Below are 26,240 nucleotides of genomic sequence, written 5' to 3' on the forward strand. Positions count from 1 at the left end.
TCTTCCCACTGAATTGAGCTCTCAGCTTAGTTTGTCTTCTTGGGGTGAGCACTCCTCAACTTTACCTTCGAGAGCTTCACTTTTCGGTTATCATCTTGAACAACGAAGCCCATGATGCTGCATGTAGCAGCAGTATCTATCTGACACTTCATATCAAATTGATGCTCTTCTTCTACAGTCATCATTCCAATATTCATAAACCATTTTTTCCTTGAGATTTGATGATGCCAACCTGTTCTAGGGTGAGAAATGATTCCTCAGGATCTCTCCAGAAACCATCTTTATAGGCTTGCTTTTTATCATTCCAGCAAAACACTTGCATGCAAAAGGATTCAGCTTCTTGCAGTCAGATCACTGCTTTCCCCATGCTGGAGATATTTCCTTTTCTTTCACGTGATGTCCTCTGCAATATTTACATCTGATACCCCGGCCTTGACTTTTCTGTGGTCTTTCTGTAAATATTTCTTCCTTTTCTCCATTGTCTTGCACTTGTAAGGCCTGGACTCCCTCTCAGCATAGTGCAAAGCCTCGTCAGTTCCCCAATTAATACTCTCCATTTGCTGATCAATGACCTTACAGCTTCTGTACATGTCAGTAGCTTTCTTTTTTTCCAAAATTCTTTAGATCCGGGAATGGTCCCTTAGGTTGGAAGTTGGCAAATGTTACACCACTTTTCAAGAAAGGGAGGAGAGAGAAAATAGTGAACTACAGGCCAGTTAGCCTAACATCAGTTGGGAAAATGTTGGGATCTTATTAAGGAAGTATTAGCAATGCACTTAAGAAAGCACAATATAATTAAAACAAGTCAACATGGCTGACTTCATGGTTCATGTTCACAAGTCAACATGGTTGACTGAAAGTTGCAACATTGCTGAAGGGAAATTCTGATTAACAAATTTATTTGTCTTTTTTGCAGATGCAACTAGTAGAATAGATAAAGGGGAACCACAAGATGTAGTATGGATTTCCAAAAGGCATTCGATAAAGTGCCACAAAAAAGGTTAATAGGCAAGATAAGGGCTCATGGAGTTGGGGTTGGTATTTTAGCATGAGGAGAGGATTGGTTCATGGATAGAAAGCAGAGAGTGGGGATAACACGGCTTTTTCAAGTTGGCAGGCAGTGAATAGTGAAGTGCCACAAGGATCAGTGCTGGGGCCCCAGCTACTTACAATCTATATTAATGACTTAGATGAAGAGGCAGAGAGTAAAGTGTCAAAGTTTTCTGATGAAACCATGCTAGATGGGAAGGTAAGCTGTGGGAAGGACCCCGAGAGGCTGTAAAGAGATATAGACAGGTTAAGTAAGTTGGCAATAAGACAGCAAATGGTGTATAATGCAGGGAATTGTCAAGTTATGCATTTTGGTCATAAGAATAGAAAAGCAGGGTATTTTTTCAAGTTGTGAAACTTGTAAGTGTTGACGTTCAAAGAGGCTTGAGTGTGCTTGTACAAGGAATGTAGAAAATTGGCATGTAGGCGCAGCAAGCAATTAGGAAAGCATATGGCATGCTGTCTTTATTGCAAGGGATTTGGAGTTCAAGAAAAAAGTAGTCTTGCTCAGTTGTACAGCGTTTTAGTGAGACAACAGCTGGAATGCTGTTTGCAGTTTTGGCCTCCACATTTAAGAAAGGATATTCTTGCATTGGTGGTGGTACGGTGGAGGTTCACTAGATTGGTCGCTGGGATGAGGGGATTGTCCTATGATGAAAGACTAAGTAAATTAGGCTTATATTCTCTGTACTTTAAAAGAATGAGGGGCAATCTCATTGAAACCTACAAAATTCTGAGCGGGTTTGATATGGTAGACACTGAGAGATTGCTTCTGCCGGTTGGGGAGTCTAAAATACGGGGACACGGTCTCAGGATAAAGGGTCAATCATTTAGGACTAAGATGAGGAAAAATTATTTCACTAAAAGGTTTGCGAATCTTTGGAATTCTCTAACCTAGAGGTTTGTGGATGCTCCATCGTTAAATACATGTAAGGCTGGGATAGACATATTTTTGGTCTCTCGGGGAATTAAGGGGTATGGGGAGCAGGCAAGAAATGGTGTTGAAGCCCAAGATCAGCCATGATCATATTGAATGGCGTAGCAGGCTCAATGGGCCATATGATCTGCTCCTGCTGCTATTTTATGTGTTCTTGACAGTAAGGTTCTCTTATGTCAGCAAATGTGCTCTCATGGCAGGGTCTCTTATTCCTAAGACAATCCCATCTCTGATCAGATCATCCTTCAGTTGTTCAAACTCACAAGGTTCAGCTGTACGTCTCAGTGCAGCCACATACAAACCAATATTCTCCCCCTCTTCCTGAGCACTGATGTTGACCATGAAGTGTTCATAAATATAATTAGTACAGGGCTCAAACTAGGTCTTCAGGGGCTCTAAAATTTCATGACCAGCTTTTCTGCTCCTCAGTGTGATCTAGGACACAATATTGTTTGTAGTACTCTTTCCCAACAATGAAATCAGAATAGCTAGTCTTATTTGTTCAGGTATCTTAGTTAATTCTGTGGGAATTACATTGTTTTGCCACTGAGACTGGAAGAATTTCCAAATTATTTTCAAAATCTGCCTTCATTTCCATAGGTGCTACTACTGGAACACTCAAAGCCATACTGACTTACTCAGTGAGCAATGTCTGGTACAAAGTTGCAGACTAAAGTTTTAATTATTCTCTGCTGTTTCTTACAGCTGCTGGCACTCTTACAGCTATTAAAACCCACTCAATTTCAGCTGCACACTCCTGACACCATATTCCAAGTGGTGGACCAAATGACTTCTGCTTGCAAACCTTTAAACACCAAAGATCACATCAGAGGTCACAAAAGCACTTCTCAAACACTACTAGTCTGAAAACGACTTACCTTTCTCTGAAGACACACTGACAGCTTGTATTTCCCAAGTAGTGATTGAGTCTTTAAGGTAACCAGATACTTTCTGTGTGACATCGCTGATTAAGAAAAATAAATATATACTTCCATTGAATACTTCTTGGCCAACACTGTTAACACCTTGACTACTGATGTGTCATTTTATTTGTGAAATCAACTATTGGACTATTGCTACCCTCCGACTGCTACCTATTAATGAAGTTAACTACATTGTATATTTAAGATCGTACAAACCATTTATGAGTAATGAATGCTCTGCCTAAAGGTAGGTTCTTGGCTCATTATCTGCTGGTATTTCCTCCTGAGCTGCTTCTCTTGGCCGTTTTATCAATGGTTGTTTGCCATTCCCTTCCACTCTCAGGGGCAGGATGAGGAGGTAAGTCCCAAGTCTACCTCAACTGAGATTGGAATTGAACTGGTCCTGTTGGTGTTATTCTGAACCACACACTAGCCATATAGCCAGCTGAGTTAACCAGCCCCCTCCCCCATTCCCCACGTAATCCAAACACTTCAAAATGGATGCTTGCTTAGTGGAATCATTCTATAAAGTGTCAGTATGGGTCAGTTGGCAGATGCCGGACCTCTGAGTCAGAAGGTTGTAGTTCAAGTCCAACTTCAGGACTTGGGCACAAAAATCTAGCCTGAGACCACAGCTTAGTACTGAGGGACTGCTGCACCATCAGGGGTGCCATCTTTCAAGTGATACATTAAACTAGGCTCTGTCTGCCCTCTCAAGTTGATGTAAATATCCTACAGACTACTTCAGAGAAGACAGGAGAGTTCTCTGGGTATCCTGGCCAATATTTATCTCTCAACCAACATCATACAAAAAAAAACAATTAACCGGTCACTTTCACACTAGGACTGTATCAGTGTTGTTTCCTACTCACCCTGAATTGAAAAATCTCAATGACTTTGCTCTCAATTTCCACCTTTCCCTCACCTGCATATGACTCATCTCTGTCTCTTTCTTACCCTTCTTTAGCTTCTCTGTCTCCGTTTTTGAGAGTAAGCTATCAACCAATCAAGCTACCTTGGCTATATCTCCTCATGCACTGCTTCCTGTAAGGACTCTATTCCAATCCCCCAGTTTCTCCATCTCCATGGCGTCTATTTGGATGATGCCATCTTCCATATTTCTGTTTCCAATATTTCTTTCTTTTCCTTCAACTGAGGATTTCCCTCCCTGCAACCACCCCACCCTACAATGGTTGACAGGGTCCTCGACTGTTTTCATTCTATTTCACGTACTTCTGCTGTCAACCTTTCCTCTCACCCCCAGAACCATGATAGGGTTCCCTTTGTCTTCACCTTCCAGCCACCAGCCTCCATATTCAACAGATCATGCCCTGCCAATCCACTGCTTCCAGCATGATGCCACCACCAAACAAACTTCCCCTAGCCTCCCCTTTAAGCATCTCAAAAGGTGCTCTCCCTTCACAATAGCCTGGTTCACTCCTCAGACACTCAATACAAACCGGCTTTTTCCTACAGCACCTTTCCATGCAAGCACAGGAGACGCAACTCCTGTCCTTTTACCTCCTCACTTCTAACCTTCCAAGGTCCCATACAATACTAGTGCTTAATTGGCAGCATACAGTATTTGCTGCTCACTACATGGTCGGATCTACATTGGAGAGACCAAACACAGACTGCTTTGTGAAACATCTCCATTTGGTCCGCAAGCATGACCCTGAGCTTCCAGTTACTCGTCATTTCAATTCTTCACCTTGCTCCCACTCTAGCCTCTCTGTCTTTGGCCTGCTACAGTGCTGTGATGAAACTCAACACAAGCTCAAGGAATAGGACCTTATCTTTCAACTGGGCACTTTACAGCTTTCTGGACTCAACATTGAGTTCAACAATTTTAGATCATAACTTATGCCCCCTTTTTGTTTTGCATTCCTTTGCTGATTTCTTTTTTCCCTCTGACTTCTCCCTTATTTACTTTGCATTCAGACAACAGATATCCTGCCATTCATACCACCTCTAGACAAATCTTTTGTTTCTTTACTTGTCCCATTACCACTCCCTTTCGCTTCTCACCATGAAACCTTTTGTCATTTAATCTCTCCTGCCCTCCAATCTATCAAAGGCCTTCTCTCTTGTTCCTTTATCTTTCACTCTTTCACTTGCTCAAAACTTATTACATTTCTAACTTTTCCCAGTTCTCATGAAAGGTCACAGGCCTGAAACATCAACTCTATTTCCCTCTCCACAGATGCTACCTGTCCTGCTGAGTATTTCCAGCATTTTGTTTTTATTTCATATTTCCAGCAACCACACTATTTTGTTTTTGTCTTCTTACACTACTGTTTGTGGGAGTTTGCTGTGGGCATATTGGCTGCAGTGTTTTCTAAATTACAAATGTAATACCTCAAGTTACATTTCATGAAAATCCTTCAAAAACAGAACTTAATTATCTGTTAAGCTAGCTGGGACATCTGAGGGCATGAAAGGTGCTACCGAAGTCTTTTTCTTATATTCAACCTTTCGACTGTAAAAATCCAACTGAGTGACAATTTCATTCATTAAACCATAAGAACCCATGCAAATACTACACATTCTTACAAGAGCGTAATAATAATCAGTACCGTCCTTCGGGATCTGTGGGCAGAGTCTTCAATATCCACAGCCAGCTTTCTGGGAAGTCACTTCTGGATATTATATCTTCATAGGGAGAATAGTAATCATCATCATCACCTAAAGAAAAGTGTCAATGGTAAATTAGGGATTTAGATGCAGAGTTCCAATCATCTCTAAGTTTAAAGACATTAGTTCATATTTTCCATTCCAATTGGAAAAATTATACAGTATGATTCGCATTGGTGCAGCAAGAAACGGGCCGGCCATGTCAGAGTTTCTGAGATGAGCTATTTAGCATATTGAATCCCCCACCATCACTATCTTGAGGTTCACCACTGACCAAAAACTTAACTGGACTAGTCACATAAGTACAATGGTTACAAGAGCAGGTCAAGGGTTATCCAGAATGCTGCCATGGATAACTAACTGCCTGACTCCCCAAAGCCTGTCCTCTATTTACAAGGCACAAGTCAGGAGTGTGATGAAATACTCTCCACTTCCCTGACTGAATGCAGCTCTAACAACACTCAAGGAGCTCAACATCACTCGGGACAAAGCAGTCCACTTGACTCTATCCACCACCTTAAACATTCACTCTCTCCACCACCGGTAGACAGTAGCAGCAGTACATATCATTTACAAAAATTGCTGCAGCAACTTGCCAAGGTTCCTTATGCAGCCCTTCCCAAGTCCAAGATCTCTACAGCCTAAAAGAATAAATGCATCTGGTGCATGGGAATACCTGCAGGTTCCCCTTCAAATCACACCCATCCTGACTTGAAAATATATCCACCACTATTTCACTGTCACTGGATCAAAATCCTGGAACTCCTTCCCAAACAGCTTTTCCCATGACATTCAAATCCCACAAATGAATAAAACAAAACAGGCCTTTAACCATTTCACTAACGCATCTCCAGCTACAATTATCTGAATTCCTGTTTCTCCTATCTCTAATGCGCTGTTTCACCGCTTCTAAAACTAATATTACTTAAGTTTAGCTAACTTATCCATGGCATCCAGCTCTTAACATCTGTTGCTTGTTGTTTTGCATTTTCAATATATTTTGCTTGGCTGCTACGTTATTTTTGGCTCCTTAATTTAACCATCTTAATGTAAAATAAGGATTGAAAGTTCACCTTAGATGGTAGTATTGAACGGGCGGTATTTCATTGGCCAGTTGTGTATGCACACTATAATACAGTTAATGGAGCTGAATATGGAGCAGGGAGTACACAAGGCAGCCATCCCAATACTTACTGTTGGCCTGAGCACCCACAAAAAATCTCCACCCCATCACCTCTCCTTCACATGCAAAAATTTCTTTTTTCTCCACCTTAAAAAGTGCTCAAAACTTGTAAGTCTTAAAGATAAATAAAGCATTCATGAATAAATAAATAAAATAAAATAAATGATAAATAAAGCGTTACTTCAAAACGAAATTAAAATATATAATTTCATTTGGGTTACCACCTAGAAAAATAATTGATGCTTACTTCTCGCTAAAGTCATTTCAGTTTTTTTGCGTTGAATCTTAAATTCTGTGATATGGTTGCAACAATCTAGGAAGGCGGCTTTACATTCTTGGCCAAATAATATTCTCTTTGCTCTCTTGTTACATGAAAATCCCATGGGGTTTACCTTCATTCCATCCCTGCAACATTTCCGGGGTAGTTTGGTGTACTGATGCACTAAAATAAAAAAGTACATGAATCAAATAAAAAAAATAAATATAAAAATACCAAAGAAAAGGGTTTGAAATATAACGTTTGAAAAATAAGTTTTAATGTTTTCAAGAAATGGACTAAATGTGGAAATCATTTTTCTGAGATGTTTAACAGCTAGGGTCTTTTGTATGAATCACTGATAAAACAGCACTTTTTATTTTAACTAACCGATTATGTTTATGCGCATGGTAATTTTCAATTAAAATTACAGGGTGTAAAGCAGAAGTAAAATGCAGTCTAAGTCATTCATGATTTAACAGCATATGAACAAAACAAATAGGGGCAGGGATAGGCTATTCGGCCCTTCAAGCCTGATCCATCATTCAACGTGATCATATTGATCTTCTAGCACAATTTCAAGTTCCCCTTAACCTACTAAATATTTAAAAATCCATCAACCTTTGTCTTGCATATGCTCAATGACTGAACATTCACAACTCTCTGCAAGAATTCCAAAATTCACAACCTGCTGAAATGTCTCTTCATCTCAGTCCTAAATGGTCAACTCCATATACTGTGATTGTGATTTTTGTGGATATTATAATTTTGGTGGGAAAAAATGAACAATGGTACTGGTGTAAAAGTTGCTTTCTAATATTTAGCAAGAACAACTTACATTTCTATAGCGCCCTTGACTTAAATATCCCAAGGTGCTTCACTGTATCAAACAGAATTTGACACTAAGCCATATAGTGACAAGTGAGCAAAAGCTTGGCCAAAGAAGTAGGTATTAAGGAACATTTTAAAGAAACAGGAAAAGAAACAGAGGTTTAGGAAGGGGATTTCAGAGCTTAGGAGCAAGACAGCTGAAGACACAGGTGTGAAAGTGAACAATACAATGAATTTTATCATAGAATCATTTACATATGGGAGGCAATTTGGCCTATTGAGTCCTTGCTGGCTCTCTGTAGAACCATCAGTCAGTCCCACTCCCTGACTGATCCTTCAAGTACACATCCAATTTCCTTTTGAAATCATTGATTATTTCTGCTTCCATCACTCTCCTGTGTAAAATATGTTCCTCCTGGTATGATGGCATACTGGCAGTGTCACTGGACTAGAAATCCAGAGGTCCAGGCTAATGCTCTGGGAACTTGGGTCCAAATCCCATCACGTCAGCTGGTGGAATTTAAATACAAGTAATGAAGATCTGGAATTGAAAGCTATGAGACTATTATTGATTGTTGTAAAAACCATCTGGTTCGTTTTTTCATTCGTTCATAGGATTTGGGTGTTGCTGTCTAGGCCAACATTTATTGCCCATCCCTAATTGCCCTTGAGAAGGCAGTGGTAAGCCGCCTTCTTGAATCACTGCAGTCCATGCGGTGTAAGTACACCCACAGTGCAGTAGGGAGGGAGGTCCAAGGTTTTAACCCAGCAACGGTGAAGGAGCAGCGATATAAGTCCAAGTCAAAATGGTGAGTGGCTTGGAGGGGAACTTCCAGGTGTTGGTGTTCCCATGTGTCTGCTGCCCTTGTCCTTCTAGGTGGCAGAGGTCATGGGTTTGAATGGTGCTGCGAAAGGAGCAAGGTGAGTTGCTGCGGTGTATCTTGTAGACTTCTGCCACTGTGCGTTGGTGGTGGAGGAAGTGAATATTGAAGGTGGTAGATGGGGTGCCATTCAAGCAGGCTGCTTTGTCCTGGATAGTATAAGGCTTCTTGACTGTTGTTGAAGGTGCACTCATCCAGGCAAGTGAAGAGTATTCCATCACACTCCTGACTGTGCCTTGTAGATGGTGGACAGGCTTTGAGAAGTCAGGAGATGAGTTACGCTCCGCAGAATTCCCAGCCTCTGACCGGCTCTTGCAGCCATAGTATTTATAGGGTTGGTCCAGTTCAGTTTCTGGTCAATGGTAACCTCCAGGATGTTGATAGTTGGGGATTCAGCGATGGTAATGTCATTGAATGTCAAGGGGAGATGTGGATTCTCTCTTGTTGGAGATGGTCATTGCCTGGCACTTGTGCAGCACGAATCTTTCTTGCCAATTATCAGCCTAAGTCTGGATATTTTCCAGGCCTTGCTGCATATGGACACAGAGTGCTTCAGCATTAGAGTTGTCATGAATGGTGCTGGACATTAAGCAATCATCAGCCATTGGATTTTGCCTTGTTCTTGTGTACAGGACATACCTGGGCAATTTCCCGCATTGATGGATAAACGCCTGTGTTGTACCTGTACTGGAACTAGGGGTGCAGCTAGTTCTGGAGCACACGCCTAAAGTGCTATTGCTGGAAGGTTGTCAGGGCCCATTGCCTTTACAGTTTCCCTAATGTCCTTTAGGAAACAAATTCTGCCAGCCTTATTCAGGCAAGCTTACATGCGACTCCAGACAGCCACATGGCTGACTCTTAACTGCCCTATGAAACAGCCTAGCAGGCTATTCAGTTCAAAGGTAGTCAGGGCGCAATAAATGCTGCCCTTGCCAACAAAGCACACATCCTGGGGAAGAATAAGTTTTAAAAAAAACAGTGCATCTCCCACCCAAAACCTTAAATTTGCATCCCCTGGTCTTTGTACAATGGGATCAGCTTTTCTTTGTCTGCCTTATTCAAGCTTGTCATAATCTTTTGGTGGATTTTCCCCTCGCTTCGGCAGATGAGTGTTCAGCAAATAAGCAAAAGAAAAAAGAAATGGTTTGCACTTTAGGGCAGTGCTTGCCAAACTTTTTCCCACTGTGACCCCCTTTTGGAGCTTGAAAATTGCCATGCGCCCCCCCCCCGCGCCCCCCCCCGCGCCCCCTCAGTGGGTGCTGCGAGAGCAGGAGGGGTGTCGGGGGCGGCGGGGGAGGGGGGCGACGACACAGGGTAAAGCGTTTAATGTTCAGGGCCAGAATTTTACGTGCGGCATGCCCGACACGCCGGAATGTAGAACGGCACACGATGATGCCGGATGTGCGCACCGTCGCAATACACATCGGTAGGCGGGCGTGCCATGAGGACGGAGGCACGCCCACCATTATTTAATGGGCTGGTTAAGGCCCTTGAGGTATCGACTGAATTTGATTTTGCACAGCCAGCGCAACTTTCAGGGCATCGCATGGACGCAACAGGCAGGCGGGTAGGCCATATCTTCAAAAATCTCATCCACGGGCGGGATAAGAGGGGTTGAGTGGGCCCGCTAATGCGAGTGGTTAGTACTTTAGATCGGACCTCACAGCTACTTGCTTGTGTGAACAGGACAACTTCATTTCGCTTCAGGGCCGCTGTGACAGAAATAACAGGCTTCAGTTCAGGACTCCGGAGGAGTCATAACACTTGGAGACTACCAGGTGTCAGACAGCCTTCCCTTGCCCTGGGAATGGAGATTGTGGTCTCTGCTGGTGGCGTCTCCTCTGAGGGGGAAGAGAGGGCCAGACGAGGGAGGAGGCCATGTGTCCTTATTCAGCCTCCAAGGGAGCGACCTGTGGGAGGAGAGGCGCAGGTGCAAGGGGCGCAGGGCCAACAGGAAATGCAAGGCGGAAGGGGAAGCAGAAGATGCCACTATCCTGCTGCCAGGGTTTACAGGTGGCAATGCAGCTACTTTAATATGTCTGAGGTGCAATGCCGAAGGAGGCTCTGCCCCTCAAGGGAGACAGTGACCTCCATCTGTCAGATGATCAGCCCTGAGGTCAGCCCCATGCCAGTGGCCCTCAGCTTCTATGCCTCAGGCTCTTTCCAGGGGTCGGTCGGTGATCTTTGAGGAGTCTCCCAATCAGCTGTCCACCGTTGTGTCAAGCTGGTGACAGATGCTCTGTTCAGGCATGCATTGACTTCCATTCACTACTGCACAAATGAGGCCAGCCAGGCAGAGCGAGCCAAAAGCTTTGCAGTGATTGCTGGATTCCCCTGTGTCCAGAGTGCAATCGACTGCACCTATGTGGCCATCAAGGTGCCAGCTGGTGAGCCGGGTGCCTTCATCAATAGGAAGGGCTTCCACTCCATGAACGTGCAGATAGTGTGTGACCACAGGATGCAGATTCTGCACGTCTGTGCAAGATACTCAGGCAGCTCCCATGGCGCTTACATCCTGAGACACTCCCAGGTGCCAAGGCTCTTCAGTGGTCCAGCCCGACTGGATGGCTGGCTGCTGGGTGACAAGGGCTATCTCCTTAAAAGGTGGCTCATGACACCTCTCCACCATCCAAGAACAGAGGCCAGCAGCAGTACAATAGGAGCCATGCCTCCTCAAGGGCAGTGGTAGAGAGGATCATCGGTCTTCTGAAGATGGGCTTCCGATCCTGGGCTGTTCAGGGGGCGCACTGCAATACTCACCAGATTGTGTGTCACTGATAGTGGTTGCACGCTGTGCTCGCCACAATCTGGTGCTGGAAAGGGCGGACGCAGTGGAGGAAGATGTTGACCACCACAGCTGCTCTGGCAGCAGACGATGAGATCAGTTGTGAGTCTGAGGACAAGCATGCTCAGGAGAACGCTGAGGGGATAGACGTTGACCTGGGCAACCTCCAGGCAGGTAGGGACACCCGGAAGGCTTTGATCCAATGTTCCTTCAGCTAGCCTACCAAATAAAGACCACCACCACATGCCAGGGCTGCAGGCTCCATACTCGATACCTAATAGGAACATTTGCTTGGTGAACAACATGCACTATGTGCCATCTCAATAAAGTTCAATGACAAACGAGTCACTCACAACATCATGGGTTACTCTGTACCTGCAGAACTAATGAAGCACCCAGAAGTTTGTTGAACAGAAACACATTTACTGGTGTGGTGCCTGGCATACATAATACAAATTAAATTGATAGGTGTTATCCATCACACTAAATAATAATTAACGTAAAAGTGGGGGAAAAAAATATCACCAGTGATAAGGCTATGTTGTGCTTAAGCTGCTTCAAGTTTTCGCTTGCGGGTGCTATGTCCACGTGCTCCCCCCTCGCTGACACCGGCATTGGAGACAGCCTGCTCACTCTGCTGTCCTGTTGGCCTTGATGACCTTGGTGGGCGTCCTCCAGCCCATGAAGCCTTTGCTGGCTCCGCCTGGGAGTGGCCAGTGCCATGGTTGGCATCTCCCCAGTTGCCGCAGCCTCATCGGATGCCACGGTCACTGGCAGAGGGGCGGAGGAGCCACTGCCTTCATCCAGAGTGCCCTGAGAGGAGCCCACAGGGACAACAAGCAGCTCATGCACCAACGTCAGGTTGCTTTGGACTTCCCTGTTCACCACTGATGGATGGGCACCTAGCTGGAATACTGGGTGCCTAATCCATCTCCCACACTGACAGTGACCACCTGAAGTCATTGCTGGCATGAGGGCTTGCAGGTCCGAGTGCATCCCCAGGAATCCCTGATTGAGCTGCTGGAACAGCCTCTCTTTGAGAGTCGCCACTCTCCACATGGAGGAAGCAATGCCCTTCGCCATGAGGGTCATTGCATTGCTCATGCTCTGCATGGGCTCCTCTACAATGGAGACCATGGCACGCATTCCCTCATGTATCTCCTGCTAGATCCTCCCGCACACCCTGCTGCAATTCCAGCATCCACTGCCTCAGGGACGACTCCAGAGGCACATCATCAGCCACCAGTCCTCTGACTGCCAGCGCCCTGGGCACTCTCTGCCTCCGCCTGCACCTCAAGCGAGTGTGAAGAGGCCTCACCGCTGTGCACAGAGATACTAGCCGACGATCTAACTCCCACCGGGGTGCTGGTATCTGCGCCGGTGCCTGCCTAGCTGAGAGGGTGTGACGCTGGTGCGTTTATATCCTCTGTGTCCTCTGGAGTAAGCGGTGGTCCTTCAGGCTCCTGACCCCCGATGGTCTTCTGGTGAGCCTGAAAGGAAGAACAAGGACATGTCATTAGTTGAAGTCGTTACACTGTTACTGTGCCTGCCTGGCACCTGGATCAGGGTGCCCTCATCTTTCCATTATCAATGGAGATTCCATGTTCGAGGCTTGCATCAATATAGAGGCTACAGTGGAATGGTTGCTATGACAGACATGCTGACCTCAGTACACTGCACTCTTATCTCCCTGTGGCACCCCAACCACACCATGGCCGGTTGACCTAGGCGCATGGTCTAGGAGCCTCTCCAGCTCCAGTGCTTCTTGCTCATATCTGGACAGGATTAGACGATGGGGTGTACCTCTGCCAGTCCACAGCCTCTCAGCATTATTGTGGGCTGTCTTCTCCTGAAAGGAGAGAGGAGCATGATGTGCAGTGTAATGCAAAATGGTATGTCATTGGATGACTTTCTTGTCAATAATGGCACCAAGCAAGCTTGTGTACTGGCTCCAGCTGTTTGCCATGAACTTCTTGGCCATAATCTAGTAGGCACTCAAAGATCTTGACATAAGACTACACATTGAATTCAGAACAAATGGAAACCTCTTCAATTTGCAAAGATTCAGGGCATGCACAAAAGTTACTGAACAGCTACTGAGTGAATTCTTGTTCACATTGTACCTGCATTGCCATTGCAGCCTGGCCATCCCCACCTGAGAAAAACCTTGCAGGGCTCAGCCGATTTGTGACCCTCGAGCCACAAGACACTCATTCCAAGCAGCCAGGGTTCACCCCCTTTCCCAGATGCTGCCTCATTGACATTTGCCACTCACACTCTAAGAACTCTGAGGTCCAGTTGAGGGGGGGGGCGGGATGGTGGTCATCCTTCCCGATTGCAGGAAGTCACTGAAGCGCTTGCGGCACTGCACCCATGTGCACCTCACCACATCATGGGAGTTGACCCTGGATGCCACCTCCTCCCAGGCATTTTTGGTGAAGTGGGGGGAACCTCCTCCTCCCGTCCCTTGGGACAAGGATATCCCAGCGTGCTGCCACCTCCCCCAGGAGGGCAGCGAGGCAATTGCCAGAAAACCTCAGGGCCGACTGCCCCGCTGACCTGCCCTCCCACCTGCCCTATTCTGCAACGACGTTCTGCATTGCAACAGTACGGCAAAATCAATGGCAGCCTTCGCATGGCTGCCTGCGCCATTTTTGAATAGGCCGCCGGGTCGCCATTGGACCCGGTAGACATTGAGTTCCCGACCCCGCCCGCCTCTTCACGCTGATGCCAGAGACACGCATTACGCTGGGTAGGCCTTAATTGGCCCTCCGCGTAAAATGGTGGTGCGGACTCGATCACAGGCAATCGGCACCGGCTAAAAAAATACGCAATGATTTAAAGGGGTCTTGAGGCTGTTAACATTCAGTCGGAGCTCCACGACCCCAGAATCTGGTCTCACAACCCACAGTTTCAGAAACCCTGGTGTAGGTTGATGTTGTCTCATGTGACGTTAGACTAAGTCTCGATTTGCATAACTGATTGCAAATATTGCATATTAAGCCTGTGTTGGAGGGACAATGGATGAATTGGCTTTGTCCTGTGCTCACTTATCCTTCGTCATTTGAGTCTAAGGTTGTTTTTTCCTCATGTATTGGGAATCTAGCTTGCAGGCTCTGAGGTTAGCTTACAGATTGTCTTTAGATCCAAGTTTGGGACTTCCTGTGGTGCGGTTCCCGTGCTCAGTTAGCTGTCAAGTACTGCCTTTGGTATGCAGGAATCCTCCATGTGAAACTCATGAGTACCTAGCGAAGCTGACCTCTGATGAGCACGCACTCGAAGCCAGGTATGCAGCACTTTACAAAAACCTTGGTGTTGGGGATTTGTCCCATCACCTGAAATTGCAAACAGATTTCAGGCAGCGAATATGGAACACTTCTAGTTGCTTTATGCAAAGCTGTCCAAGTCTCTCACCCATAAAGAAGTGTATAAGAACCACTGCTTTGTAGACCTTGATCTTTGTTCTGAGACAAACTCTGTGCTCTTTCCAAAGTCTGTGAGGGAGCCTGCCAAACACTGAACTTGCTTTTGTCAAGTGATGGTTGATTTCATCCTCCACTATAGTGTTCTTGGAGAGGATGCTCCCAAGTTAGCAAAACTTCTGTACAGAATGGAGGGGTGTATTTTTAATAGTAGCTGTGGGATCTTGGGGTATATGACCAGGAGCAGGTTGATAGAAGATCTCTGTCTTCTTCAGACTTATTGTCAGGCCAAACTGCTCTGAGGCGAGGGCAAAGTGATTAACAAGCAGTTGTATATCCTCCAGAGTATGCGTTATGAGAGCACAGTCATATGCGAACAAGAGTTCACTCAGTACCTATTCAGTGCAAGCCCTGAATCTTTGCAAATTGAAGAGGTTTCCATTTGTCCCGAATTCAATGTGTAGATGTCAAGATCTTTGAGGGCCTACTGGATTATGAAGTATATGGCTGGAGCCAATACACAAGCTTGCTTGGTGCCATTATTGACAAGAAAGGCATCCAATGACGTACCATTTTGCATCACAGACATCATGCCATCATGAAATGAGTGAATGACACTGATTGATCATCTTTTCAGGGTGGCCATATTTGTACAGAACCTTCCACAGGCCTTCCAGTTCATTGTGTCAAAAGCCTTGGTCAGGTCAATAAACACCATATAGTGGTCCTTATTCTGTTGACAGGACATTCCTTGAATTTGACGTGCTGCAAAGATCACATATGTTGTTCCCAGTCCTGCACGGAAGCCACACTGTGATTCGGGGTACACATAGTCAATGAGGTGAGTGACAATTCAATTAAGAATAACCATTATAAGAATTTTTCCTGCTGTTGAAATTATATTCCACGATGGTTGTGGCAGATGGACTTGCTCCCTTTCTGTTTGGAGAGATGAATTATGGAGACATCTGTGTCGTCTGGGGCACTGCGCTCTGGTTCCAGATTATGCAGAAGAGACTACTGAGTCTCCTGACCATGAATCCCTCTGTACTTAAACACTTCAGGTGGGATGCCATCAGCTCCCAGCGACTTGCCCATGGAAAGCTGCTTTATGGCCTTCGTGACTTCTGCTTGAGAAGCATCGGGAGCAAGCTCATTCAGGGTGTGGTGCTGTGGAAATGTCTCAATAGTATCATTGCACACTATGGATTGTTGGTTTCGGAAATTGCTGAAGTGCTCTGCCCAACGAGAGAGGATCTCATGCCTATTTGTTAGGAGCTGATTGCCTATGTTTTGGTCACTTGTCAAAACAGTTTAGGTGCTTACATTTAATGAATTTTAGGACTTCAGGTGCTGTGTCGTAAGTAACCTCCTTTAACTATTTCCAAGAATCTTCAATGGTAAGTTGTCTTCTAGGATATCAACAACTCTTATGGCTAGTTTGTGTTACAGTCTTTTGGCTGTGTCTTTAAGAACAATTACATCAAGCTTTTTTTGTATTTTGGCTCTGTGCCAAAGCGCCATAGATAAAATTCAAAGATACAGTACTCCTGACAAGCCAATGATCAGACCTTCGGGAGCCATGCAGGTTAATAAAAGCAAACTCAGCAGAAATAATTTATCACAGATTTGTTTTTACGGAGAAAAAGGTTAGTTATATAAATGTATCAGAATAACATTTTAGTTAGCCTAACATTATGAATTTAAAAAGCTGCCATCCAAAAGACCCTTACAAATGTGATTAATTGCAATGCACTATTTCTTAAATCAGAAACACATACATTTAGCCGCCTTAACATCCATTAAACTCGTTGAACGACGTTTACGTATCATTGGCTGTTTGCACTTCAGCTCTGTAATAGATATTTGAAATAGATACATGTCAAAATATTAGCTACAGTCCTGCAGTTTCAAACAATCTTGATGCACAGTATGAATTTTACAAACACAACTGCATGCACCTAATGTCCCCAGATTATCCTAGGGAATTAACAGGAGAATTTATCAGTAGCAAAATACTGTGGGCGCTGGAAATCTGCACATAAACAGAAAATGCTGGAACTCAGGCAGCACATGTGGCTCAAGCGGGGATCTTAAACGGTGAAAGCAGTGATTTTTGGAATGTCGAATATTGGAGATATCGATAATTGGCGGGGGGAGATTTAAGTTGGAATTCAGGTGGAATAAGTGCAGTGTAGGTATGTATAATCAAACTACATGAGATTTCAGCACAATTACAGAACAATGTATTAAGCTATTATTTATTTCATTCATCCTCTAAACAATCACTGCAAATAGAACTCGACCATTACTGGACTTCCCTTTACACCAAGTTACATAAGCTAATTCAATATGTTGAGCGCTTCCAGGAAACAGTACCTGTTCTTGTAGCAGTCTTGATGTCAGTGGTTGTTATAAATGTTAATCCTGCATCTGAGAAAACGCCAAAAACATCGCGACCACTTCCAGGTGAGCAGCCAATGTCATTTTTCTCCACAACATCCCAGATCTACATAGAATGCACACAAAGCGGGTGCATGAATTAACCAAGCAGATAAAGTGATTCCTTAACAATCTAACTTTCCCTCCAGTTGGCAGGTTAGTGGTGGAGCAGAAATACCACCAGCCAATCTGTGTCCACCCGCTGTCATTTCCTTAAATGAGGGAACAATGCAGCGGATGCTGGAAATTTGAAATAAACACAGAAAATGCAGGAAATACTCTACCAGTAGATAGGATACAGTGTCTTGAGGGAGGTGACAGAGGCATTCAATGCCACCACCACTTCAAAAAAGTTGTTTCTTCAAGCTCATGTCAGGCAGACATAGACAGCTTACATAACAAAGATCTCAGTTGCCTTTCCTTCCAAAATTTTGAGCATGCAAAGTAAGATTAAGGAAGCCCAATGTGAAGCTCTCATATCTATCTTAGGACCTGTGCAGAAATACTATGTCTTTCAGAGTGCAGAAGAAGGCTTTTTGAGTGTAACAGTGAAAAAGAGTCACACTTGCACTGAGTTCCAACACATGGGAAGTGAGTCCACAATTGATCTTAGCTCAGTCATGTTCCTCTGCTTCTTCCTTGATGAACAGGCCCTAAAAAACTGCACCATTTAAACTATGGCACATTCTCAAGTGCTGGTGGAAGTAATGGAACTTGTCATTCCCTGTTGAAACTTTCAAACTCAGTGTACTTTATTAAAGGGAACATTGCAGCAGGACCCGGGCATCCATCAGTTTCATGAGAATCAAAACAAATAACAATACATCTTGGTTTCTTCCCTCACACTTTTCACCCAACTGTAAGTACTACCAGACTGGTCACTCCCAGTCTGCCTGCCTCCCACTCTTAACCCTCAAACCCACCTCCCCAACACCTCCAGTTCCCTCTTGCTATTCCCTATTCTTGCTTAGATCTCCTAACAACCTATGCGCACATCTGGCCAGTTGCTGGCCACTTTTGTTCAAATAAATAGGTAAAAGAATTCTTTAAAACAATTAGCCGAGAAACATCACACAAATGGCTTATGATTTTGTCTATTAGTAACTAACAACAGTAATTCCTAAAGGTAAATGCTTAGAAAAATATTGGGAATTACTTGCCTTTCTCTGTGTTAATTTATTTTTCTTATTCAGTATGAACACCGCTTTATCCACAGCAACTAGACCAACCGTTGCCCCAGAGTCACCTGTGAGCTTCAGCTGAAACTGCTTGCCTGGTGCGTAGATCTTATTTTCATCGTGCTTATTTGCAGCAGACACTATCAGCTGTGAAGAAATGGATGTTAGTCTGAAATAGTCATAAGTACTGGATTACCTTTGAACAGTGTATCACATCACTGCTGATGGTTCTAAAATTAGATTTGGAACACTGAAATTATAGAATCAAAGAAAGAAATAGCACAGGAGGCCATTCAGCCTCATTCATTTGAGTTATCCAATTAGTCCCACTCCTCCATAGCCCTGTAAAGTCTCCTCTTCAAGTATTTATCATACACTGTGTCTCCTACCAACGCAATATGGCCACACAAGATGGTCGCTGATACCCATCTGCAAATGCGCACAAATCCAATTATGTCACTCCCTGCACTCAGCTTTTTTTGACAAGAGACAAAATGCTACAGGCGACAAAAGAGTGGACAAATCAAAGGCCAAGCCTGAAGTGAAAGCAGCAAAGGCTAAGAAAGCAGCGCCAGGAAAGAAGCGAAACAATCTGAGCAAACTACAAACCTCTGAACCCAAAGGCTCTTCTCAGAGCCACTCACATCTCTCAGGAAAGATGTGATCCCCCGATCAACTAATCCCTGCCCCGTTGCTGGGAGCAGATTTCAGACAGAACTATCTTTTTTCCGGAAAATCCAGAATTCCCAGTCACTCCCTGAGATTGAAATGGAAGCAAACGATTTGACTGGTTGGAGAAAAATCTGTAGTTAGGCGGGAATATTGCTGACAGGTCTGGATTCAAAAGGTCTGAACTTCTAACTATCATTACATATAATGTTCCAGTATGTAAGATTTGCACAGAGTAGCCTGTTCACTTCTACTGTCTAGAATTTGATTTGTTTGCCGGTGTCATTCACAATGATGAGACAGAATAAAACACCAGAACTGAGCGTGCACAGCATTGGCAACAAATGCAGCCTTTATCATATTCTCTCTTGAAATTTACTGCTTTCACCACCCTTTCAGGCAGCGCTACCTAATAATACTTGAGTAACTTCATAGCATGTATCACCATAGTGCAGCAAAAGTGCTAAGTACTGTGAAAATCGTTACTTCATGTCATTAGCTATTTTTCCAAGTCAATCCTTGACGACTAGTACTTCAGTGGAACTTCCAATTGTGGTTAATTTTCAGCTCAAATACTGAGATATTGGAATCATAAATCACATGACTGTAATGAAACAGTAAAACCAGTAAGAGCTTCTAAACAATTGGCTAAAATACAAACTTGCATGCATAGGAATAAGTATTTCAGGTGTACAAAATGATGACAGGTTTTGAGAGTAGATGGGACAGGAGGGAGAGTAACCACAGGACACAGATTTAAGATAATTGGTGAACTAGCAACGTAGGACATAAAAAAGAAATAGAAGCCTGAGTAGGCCATTCAGCCACTCGAGCCTGTTCCATCATTCAATAAGGACATTGCTGATCTGAATGTGGCCTTAACTTCACTTTCCTGCTGCCGCCCCAATAGCCCTTGATCTTCTTGTAAATCAGAAATCAGTCTTGGATATATTCAATGACCCAGCCTTGGCTGCTCTCTGTGAAAGACAATTCCAAAACTTACTGACCCTCTTAGAGCAGAAATTTCTCATCTACATTTTAAATAGATGACCCCTTATTTTTAATCTGTGCCCACTTGTCAGTTCTGGGTTCCCCCTTGAGGGGAAACATCCTCTCAGCACCAACCCTATCAAACCCTCTCAGAATTTTATATAGTTAAATAAGATCACCTCTCATTCTTCTAAACTTCAATGAGTATAGGCCAAACCTGCTCAACCTTTCCTCATATAAAAACCACTTCATCCCAGGAATCAGTCTAGTGAAACTTCTCTGAACTGTTTCCAATGCAAATATATCCCTCCTTAAGTAGGTAGATCAAAACTGTACACAGTACTCTAGGTCCAGTTTCAGCAATGCCCTATATAGTTGTAGCAAAACTTTCTCTACTTTTATACTCCATCCTCCTTCAAATAAAGGTCAACATTTAATTTGTCTTCCTAATTACTTGTTGTACCTGCATTTTGTGATTCATGTGCAAGGACTCCCAAATCCCTCTGTACTGCAACATTCTGTAGCCTCCCTCCATTTAAATAATATTAACCTTTTCTATTCTTCCTGCCAAAGTGGATGACCTCACATTTTCCCACATTATACTCCATCTGCCAAATTTTTTCCCACTTGCTTAACTCTTTGTATTCTCCTCACAATTTGCTTTCCTGCCTATCTTTGTATTGTCAGCAAATTTGGCTATAATAAACTTGGTCCCTTCATCCAAGTCATTGATATTGGTCATAAATTGCTGAAGCCCCAGCACTGACTCTGTGGCACTCCATTAGTTATAATTTGTCAACCTGAAAATGGCCCATTTCTCCCGACTCTGTTAGTTAGCCAATCCTCCATCCGTGATAATATATTACCCCCAACTCCATGAGATCCTATCTTGCGTGGTAACTATTTATGTGGCACTATAGCGATGTATTTTGGAAATCCAAATTCACTACATCCACTGGGTCCCCTTTAAGCAGCCTGCTTGTTACATTTTCAAATAGCTCTAATAAATCTGACAAACACGATTTCCTTTTCATAAAATCGTGCTGCCCCTGCCTGATAGTATAATGACTGACTAAATGTCTTGCTACTACTTCCATAATAATGGATTCTATAATTTTTCCAATGACAGACATTAGGCCAACTGGCCTATAGTTTCCTCTTTTCTGTCTCCCTCCTTTCTTCATCTAACCTCTCAGTACTGAAACAGAGTAAAAATGTTGCACAAATTCCAGAGCAAACAAACCAAATACAAAACAGAAAGACTTACCTTTCCCATGCATGTGTCTTTCACATCGACCCAAATGGAATCGGCAACGATTTCTGTTTGCGCATCCTTTGGCAAATAGTAATAAACCAGCAGTCTGAAGGATGGTATTAGGTTAGGGGTGATTGGGATGAGCATGTTCACCACGATTTGACCTGACTCCCTCGGCTGCCGTCCAACTGTCAATATCTTTCCTTTGCTTATCAACTAATTAAAGGAAGTAAAAAAAAAGAGAAAGTAAGTCAAGAGACAAAAGTAGGTTAAAGTAGAAAAATAATTTTGAAGATCTATGGATGCATATATGGATTTCAGTGATCTCAACACATGAAATAACTGTGAAAGTGAACAGTGCACTGACCAGGAAACATCTGAATTAAAAACTATCAACATAATTTTAATTAAGTTTTAAAAATTCTAAACATGTAGTAAAGAAGAATGGATAGCCACACATGTTACTGCAAGGAACTGAGGACAGGCAAGTCAACTTAGGGATGTAGCACTCCGCCTGGCAATCGAGGGCCAGTGGGAGATACTTTTCCCCAGTGATGGGAGCCAGACATTTACCAACCTCGCCAATGCAGTCAGGGCCAATGCTTTCCAGAAAAGGACCATTATTCAGTGCAAAAGGAGGATGAATAATCACATTCACTCTCCAGGCTAAGTCAAACTTTTCCTCAATCTTTACTCACACTCTCATAAGGCCATCAGGATCTGACACACTAACAGCACAAGGGACATCCTTACTGATTCTCACACAGATCAGTTAGGGGTGTGCAAGGAGACATGCGGCTATGCCAGAGTGAGACGGAGAGTGAGTGAGTAGCGAATTAGGTTCACATGGTAAGTTCTGGTAAGTCCTTTTCAGGTTTTAACTATAGATTAAGAATCAGGATCTGACATAGTACTAAACTTCAGGTAAATTAGGTTAACTTGTTAAGTAGGGAACTGTCTGGAGTGGCAGTTATCTATCAACCACCTGAAAGCAGTTGGTTTATGTGGTGTTAATTACTGCGGCAGGTGACTCAACAGAGGGTCAATAAAAGAGATAGGCTTTTCAAGCTGCACTATTAGTAAAGAGTGCGCAAGCAGAAGGAGGACTATGCGACAGAAACTGAGTAAGCAACAAATTAGCTTCATGTGGGAATTCGATGCACAAGGGAAAGAGGTGTTGTATACATAGGAATTATTCTAAGTTAATCAAATGAGTAATTAAATTAAGTTAACTAAATAACATAAGTAATATTGGCAGGGCAGGTGTTATGTTGCAGCTGTGGAATGTGGGTGCTTTTTGACACCAAGGCGATCCAAGACAAACACATCTGCAGAAAATGTAAGCAGCAAAAAGAATTGCGGATCAGGAATATTGATCTAGAAGCTGAACTGAAGCCACTGCACAACATAAGTGAGTTGGAGAAATACCTGGGCACTTCATTCCAAAAGATGGTCACGCTTCTTAGAATAGGGCCATCTGTTTCGGTCTGCAGTGAGGGACAGGAGGATGTGACCATGAGTGAGGCAGCTAATGGGACCAAGCAGACAGTAGTGAAGGAATCTCAAGTTTTGCAATTGTCAAACAGGTTTGAAGTCCTCACAACTTGTGTGAATGAAAGCAAGGTCTGCAAGGTGGATGAGCTTGTTGACCATGCCACCATGATACAGGAAACCATTCAAGTAGGAGGAGCAAACAGTAATGTAGTGGTGGTAAGGGTCAGTATAGTGAGGATGATTGACCTCTGCAGCAAAGAGCGAGAGTCCAGACGCTGTGTTGTCTGCCCGGTGCCAGGGTTCAGGATATTTGCTCAGGGCTGGAAAGGAAATTGCAGTGGGAAGGGGGGGATCCAGTTGTCATGCTCCATGTAGGTGAAAACAACATAGCCAGGACAAGGAAGGAGGTTCTACATAATCAGTATGAGAAGCTAGGTACCAAATTAAGAAGCAGAACCTTAAAGGTTATAATCTCTGGATTATTACCTGAGCCACATATAAATTGGCATAGGGCAAATAATATTAGAGAGATGAATGCATGGCTCAAAGACTGGTGTGGGAGAAGTGGGTTCCGGTTTGTGGGGCAATAGCACCAGTACTGGGAAAGTGGGGGCCATACTGTTTGAATGGTCTACACCTGAACTGTGCTGGGATGAATGTTCTTGCGAATCGCATAACTAGGGAAATAGAGAGGGCTTTAAACTAAACAAGGGATGGTGAGGAATCAAGCCTGGGTAAATGTGGCAAAGCAAGGGGTAGATTCAAGGCAGGAAACCATAATAGTGATATAGGAAATGAGGGTCATAGATTAGCAGGAAGGGACAGAGAAATAAAACCTAAGAATACACCAATAGTCAAGACTAGATGTTACAAAGATAACAAAAAGACAAAACTAAAGGTTCTGTATCTGAATGCACGTAACATTCATAACAAAGTGAATTAATTGAAAGCGCACATTGAAGTAAATAAATATGGTCTGAGGCTGCAGAATGACAGGATTGAGTCCTGAATATTGACAGCCATATGGTATTCAAGAAGAATAGGAAGCTAGGTAAAGGGGTAGCACTGCTGATCAAGGATGGCATTGGTACAATAGCTGTAGATGACCTTGGTTCATGAGATCAGGATGTAGACTCAGTTTGAGTGGAGATGAGGAATAGTAGGGGAAAGACGTCACTAGTGGGGGTGGTCTACAGGCCCCTAACAGTAACCACAATTTAGGACAAAGTATACAAGAAGGAATATTGGGTGCTTGTGATCAAGGGATGGCAATAATCATTGTGATTTTAATCTACATATACTGGAAAAATCAGATTTGCAATAGTAGCTTGGATAAGGAGTTCATAGGATGTCTTCAAAATAGTTTCTTAGAGCAGGAACCAACCAGAGAGCAGGTTATATTAGACTTATGTAAGGTAAGAAATCTAGGTATTATGTAATGTGACAGCATTAATTAATTACCTCAGAGTAAAGGCACCCCTAGGTAACAGCGACCACAATATGATTGAATTTTACACCCAGTTTGAAAGGGAGAAAAGGATATCTAATTTTCGCCCTGAAACTGTCGGAGAAAGTCACATCAAACTGTACAAGATTGAGAAGCTTTGGAAGACAGCCAATTTTAATAGACAGCCAAAATCTTGTTTTAGTGAGATCTACAAAAGTAAGATGGTATATCCTGTCCACTACATTTCTCTTGTAGATGGTGTATGAAGATCATGCCCACTGTAGACCTGCCATCACAGAAATCGCACTATGCTTCTGGATGTAGTCAGTCTGCAAGTAGATGGAGACTTCTAAATATAACCCTAGTAAAGGCTGATCCAGTGATACTAAGATGTGAGACACTCCTGCAGCGATTGCTATCTCCTTTTGGAATAAAGTGATGATTTTTGTGCACACATGTCCTGTGGAATGGATCCTATTTTCCAATAAGGGGGGAGGTCATGAAGGTGTGGCAGTAGATTGGACTTTCTGTGCTTGAGCAATTTGGCTGGGATTCCATCCTTGTGGGTAGCCTTTCTGCTTGCTAAGCAATCAATGGCCTTTTCGAACTCAAATGATTAGGGTTTTTTGTCTCACCCAATTGTGACAAGAAGCTGTGGGAAAGCATCAAACACAAGCTGGGAGATGTCTATCTCATGTGTGTACACCTCACAGTCAGGTTCAACCCAGAGGGCCATCTGCTAGCTTCCGTCAGTGAGCACTCATCTGGGCACTTCACAAGAATGCCAATATAAGGAGAAAACAACAATTTACACCGTATGTGAAGAGAGCGCTGATCAGAGTCCACTTGCCAACCATTATAAATTGTTGTTTTCCTCTTATATTGGTATCCTTGCGAAGTGCCCTGATGAGTGCAAGACGAAAAGCTTCAACATGTCTCTTTTTTCAGCGAGGTTAGTAAAACCCATGCATGAGAAGTGGACATAACTGGGTGGACAGAATGGTCTCAGTGGTCAGAATAACCTCTTCTCACTCCACAATTGATTTTTTTACCGAAGATCCTTGAACTGCCTCTTTATAAATGTCAAAACAATAAGACATGATTGGCATACAGAGAACATACCATGTAGGTAAAGTACTTTATCTTGTTCTGGGTTCCTGTATTGTCATTTCGGAGATTGAGATTAACTACCAAATTATTTCCTGGACTTAGCTCTACTGGTTGAATGCCAATGTGCAAGTAGTTCGTTGAACCATATTGCGTCTTATATGGTTCTGCCACCATACTTGCAGAGGCCTGTCGAGATTTAGGAGTGTTGGCAACAGTTGTTTCGACCTATAAGAGGAAAAAAATTTTTAAAAACAAGAAACTTAAACTGAAGCCATTGAGTAAATGCCAATATGCACATGATTTATAAAGCAACACGGCTTTACTAGTTAGTTAGTAACAATGAAAACATAGCAAACATTTATGAGAATAAGGTTAATTTCTGATATCAAGGATAAAATCAGCAGGAAGTAGGTTGGTACACCATCCGCGATTTCTGCATTCCTCCAATTCTGGCCTCCTGATCATCCCTGGTTTTAATTACTCCGCTACTGCTGGCCACGCCTTCGCTATCACAGTCCAAATTTCTGGAATTCCCTCATTCTTTAAAAGTTCCATTATAGGAAATGAATCAGGAGCCCAAGTGCATTTATGACACGTTATTTTCTAAGGGCAATATTATACAATGTAAGTGAAGTCTTCAAAGTAAATCCATATTGCAATAGTTCGTTAGATCGTTCACGGTGCAAAATGTAATAAAGCTTTGAATATTCTCCTTTGAGCAGAGGAGGTTAAGGGGAGAGTTAATAGATGTGT

At 43.4% G+C, this 26,240-nt stretch overlaps 1 protein-coding gene across 1 annotated transcript in view; it reads right to left on the reverse strand.

Moving 5' to 3' along the window:
* LOC121271164 (complement C3-like) overlaps window positions 1–26,240 on the reverse strand; it is a 167,518-nt gene that overhangs the window by 100,616 nt on the left and 40,662 nt on the right. The window contains exons 15-22 of the mRNA XM_041176924.1: window positions 25,500–25,712; window positions 21,449–21,652; window positions 18,505–18,669; window positions 17,282–17,411; window positions 16,684–16,755; window positions 6,975–7,169; window positions 5,487–5,595; window positions 2,866–2,951 (exon numbers count right to left, since the gene is read on the reverse strand). Of these exons, the coding sequence (XP_041032858.1) occupies window positions 2,866–2,951; window positions 5,487–5,595; window positions 6,975–7,169; window positions 16,684–16,755; window positions 17,282–17,411; window positions 18,505–18,669; window positions 21,449–21,652; window positions 25,500–25,712 (1,174 nt within the window). The remainder of the gene's footprint in view (window positions 1–2,865; window positions 2,952–5,486; window positions 5,596–6,974; window positions 7,170–16,683; window positions 16,756–17,281; window positions 17,412–18,504; window positions 18,670–21,448; window positions 21,653–25,499; window positions 25,713–26,240) is intronic.

Source organism: Carcharodon carcharias, chromosome 30 (assembly GCF_017639515.1).
Source record: "Carcharodon carcharias isolate sCarCar2 chromosome 30, sCarCar2.pri, whole genome shotgun sequence".
Taxonomy (NCBI): Eukaryota; Metazoa; Chordata; class Chondrichthyes; order Lamniformes; family Lamnidae; genus Carcharodon; species Carcharodon carcharias.